Consider the following 3813-nt stretch of genomic DNA (forward strand, 5'->3'; position numbering starts at 1 on the left):
TAAAATGGAACTGTTTCGGTAAAAACAAAAGCAAAAAACAAAATTTGCGTATGCCAAGATATGGTCTGCTTGTATAAGGTGACGATATTTACCTGTTTTTTTTTTAGGAAAACGTCAATGTACCAGATGTCTTACCCTAGTATTGGACCAGGAACTTCCATGCCGGGAAAATCATGAATTTGCCTGTCCAGCGTAAGAGAAATCTTAAAATGAAAGGTTTCGAAAATCACTTGACAGTATAGTACATATATTTTGTTCTCGTTCTTAAAAGCTATGTAACAAATAACTGTTATATTTGATAAAGCACTTTTGCCTTGTTTATTTGATATGACAGAAGCAATATCGGTCATTACATCACTGCTAATGAACCATCCATAACAATGTTGTTGTTTTTTATAATACTTTATTTCAGCTCTCCATCATCATAAATATGGTGGGCTGTTTAAATCGCTTTTCATCCCTGGTCCGGCGTCAGTCTGTCCAAATTTAACCCCTTTTTTGATATTATTTCTCAAAAAAATGCAATATCCTATTTTGCAAGCCTCGCACATTATCCTTCTCTCTTCCTATCTGTGCCTGCTTTAAATACAACATAGTCACCATTCCATGTTGGAATTAGTATGAATACTGCGTATGTTTTAGTACTAATATTAATACCCGGCCTCCTCTGACGACGCAATATATATAAAAAAAAAAAACTGGTCTCAGAAAGCTAGGTTATCGCAACTACGTATGTGTAGAGACCCTTATGGAATTTAAAATGATGTGTGTGCTCCACTTTTATTTTATTATAGAATCGCAGAAACAAAGCAGACAAACGAAAATTAAAAAGCTTATATACAGGAGCATTTTATCCTTCTTTAGGTTTTCTAAATTAGTGTTCATTGACGTGGAAAGGGAGACAACTAGTTATTATAGTCTTGCAATACACGTATCGATAGAAAGCACTTACAACCAAACGTATGGGAAACTGCCATAAATATTGTTATCTGAAGTAATCTAGCCATATTCTTTGTTATATTCCCTAAAATACTCAGATCTTGTCCGTGTTTATGATCTAGCTTTACCGTTAAGTACGTCATCACATTATCCAATCTTATTAAAATCATATCCGAATTCCCGTTCCTCTACGATACTGGAAGATACTACGAAGAATGTCTGTCTGTCTGTCTGTCTTACATCGTAGACGGGAATTCGAATAAGATTTTAATTAGATTGTCACATTATCTTGCTTCTCAAGTCATATCCGGGTCATATCTAGTACGTCATCATAACTCATTTCTGAAGTGTTGTCTTGGGCATGTTCCTATGGGCCTACCTGCAGCTGGGTTCTGTTTAGTACGTTAATACGTTTTACGTGTGAAGCCCTAATACGGGCTATATTTATGCATCGTTTAGCCTTACCAAGGGCATTGCTTCCTTGTGGTGTTACATTAGTAACGTCTATATCCCTGCATAGGTATTACGGAATGTCTTCGAGCCCTATATGGTTACTATTTAGTATCAGCAAGGTTATCCTACTAGTCTACTCGTGACGATAATCCAGCCTATCGGCCCTATGTAACAATTCGGTGTCTAGTACTTAATTTTGTGTAAATCTGCATAGCTTAGTTACATGATAATATACAATTACGCTCAATATGTAAGCTATTTATATATTGCATACTTTCACGCTTAAAAATCAATGACTGATCCTAATAGTGGTAGATTGAACTTCGATATATTTGTACATTAATGTTTGAGCTACATTCAATTAAAGAAGTAAAGATAATATAAATAAATAAAATCTAAAAAAAAACCCGGGAAAACACCCTAAACTTTATGTGAAAAATTGAAAAACATTCAAATGTTCTTAAAATTTGCTTTTCTCCTCCGTGTACATATGGCTAGCCTCTCGTTGTGGGGAAGGGGACAGTTATCTCCTAAGCATCTCAGTACATGGACGCTCTACTTTTGTACGAGTTGTAGAGACAGTTAAAGTTTGTCACAACAATCGGAACAGGGAGGGCGATGGTCAGAATACCGCCAATGACAGTAAAAGTCCCGACAATTTTACCGGCTGTCCCCTGGGGAAACATGTCCCCGTATCCCACCGTTGTCATGGAGACAACCGACCACCAGAAAGTGCCCGGGATACTTTCAAAATGAGTGCCTTCTACGAATCGTTCACTGTGAAACATCGCCGCAGAGAATATCACCACCCCAAAAGCCAAGAATGCGACGAACGTGAGGAGTTCTTTAAAACTGTTGGCAATAGTCAAAGCAAGGATCTGTAAACCCTCCGAATGTTTACCGAGTTTAAGTACACGCGTCACTCGTAAAATCCTGAGAACGGCTACAGCATTGCTTGCATGGGAATCTATACAGACGCCGGAGAGGCAGTAGGTTCCTACAAATACCAAGTGAGGAAGAACAGACACTAAGTCCACCCAGTGGAGGATGTGTTTGATGAAGGAACGTTTTGAGGGACATGAGATAAATCGCATCAACAGTTCAAAAATAAACCAGGCCACACACACACTCTCCATGATGAAAAAATGGTCTCCGTAGTTGATGGTTACGGTGGGGAGTTTATTCTGCTTGGATGAATTATTTTCTGTAAGATTAATATTCGTGTACACACAGGTGTCGCTGGCAAATTCTGGTACGGTTTCCATACAGAAAGTACCAATAGACAGAAGAATAAACCCAACTGATAGAACGGACATCAATCTGGCGCCGATAGAACTGCTCGGGTGTTCAAACAATTGCCATATTGCTTTTAGTTTTTTGTTTTCTGGCAGGGGGCATTCTTTCTTCAGAATGCAGCCCTCTGACTGTTTATATTCATCCATCATATCTTTGTCGAATCCGAAGAATTTTAATTCCTCAATAAACACGTCCAATGGCACTTCATAAGGACGTTTCAGGCGGCCTCCGCTTTGGTAGAAATACAAAATTGCTTGAAAACTTGGCCGATGTCTGTCAAAGAAGTACTCCTTCCGTTTGAAATCCCAGTAACGTTCTCGCAGGAAAGGGTTTCCTAGTAGAGTATTAGGAAGTCTATTCAGAGTTTTCAATTGGGTTTCGAACTGAAGACCGCTGACGTTGATTTTTACTCGATGACACCCCTCTTTTGCACAGTTGTGTTCCCAGTCAACTGGATGGGATATATTCTCACTGGAAAGCTCCAGTCCTTCATCCTCACTGACAGATGTCCCCTTGTCGTCGACGTATGTGTGCTCGTTTCTATGTGTGTCCTCAAACCCACGTAACAGCGACAAGGGGCTGGGAGCAAAGTCAGCGGGCGATCGACGCAATTTTGTTAAATCACCAAGATAATCTCCAAGATGTCTTCTTTCAAGTTTAGGAGTAATCACAAACTGCATATTGTTTGCTTAAGATCTTCCGTAGAAATGCACGGTAGCACGGACGTTTAGGTACTGTCGTTAAGTGCCGCAGTTTTGATCAACAAATAAATTACTTATTCATGACGTCTGTCATTATGTTACATAAGACAACCGACTGTGACATGCTCTATGAAATTATTGTCGATTCAGACTGGATTAAGAGAACGGAGGCATATTAGTGCCGTTCATAATTCGACCGTACAATCAGTGTCCATTGTTACGTGAATGTTAGGTGGTCAGTTTCGTACTAATCACTCCCGCCACTGGTCAGTTGGCTGTGAGCCTTAGGAGGTTGTGTAACTCGTGCGTAACTCGTATTAAGTTTGTTAATCAAAATCTTAAAATCTCTCAGTCATGAATTTTGGAATCTAAAATTTAAAATCAGAAGTTGCGCTAGAGAACCAAATTCTGCGCCAATTATTGA

At 39.2% G+C, this 3813-nt stretch overlaps 1 protein-coding gene across 1 annotated transcript; it reads right to left on the reverse strand.

Annotated features, from left to right (window-relative positions):
* Window positions 1-1931: 1931 nt before the first annotated feature.
* Window positions 1932-3368, reverse strand: LOC110454328 (potassium voltage-gated channel subfamily A member 1-like). Its single transcript, XM_021503787.1, has one exon. It carries the CDS (start codon window positions 3366-3368, stop codon window positions 1932-1934), a length of 1437 nt encoding a protein of 478 aa, XP_021359462.1.
* Between the last annotated feature and the right edge of the window lie 445 nt (window positions 3369-3813).

Source organism: Mizuhopecten yessoensis, unplaced genomic scaffold (genome assembly GCF_002113885.1).
Source record: "Mizuhopecten yessoensis strain PY_sf001 unplaced genomic scaffold, ASM211388v2 scaffold917, whole genome shotgun sequence".
Classification (NCBI taxonomy): Eukaryota; Metazoa; Mollusca; class Bivalvia; order Pectinida; family Pectinidae; genus Mizuhopecten; species Mizuhopecten yessoensis.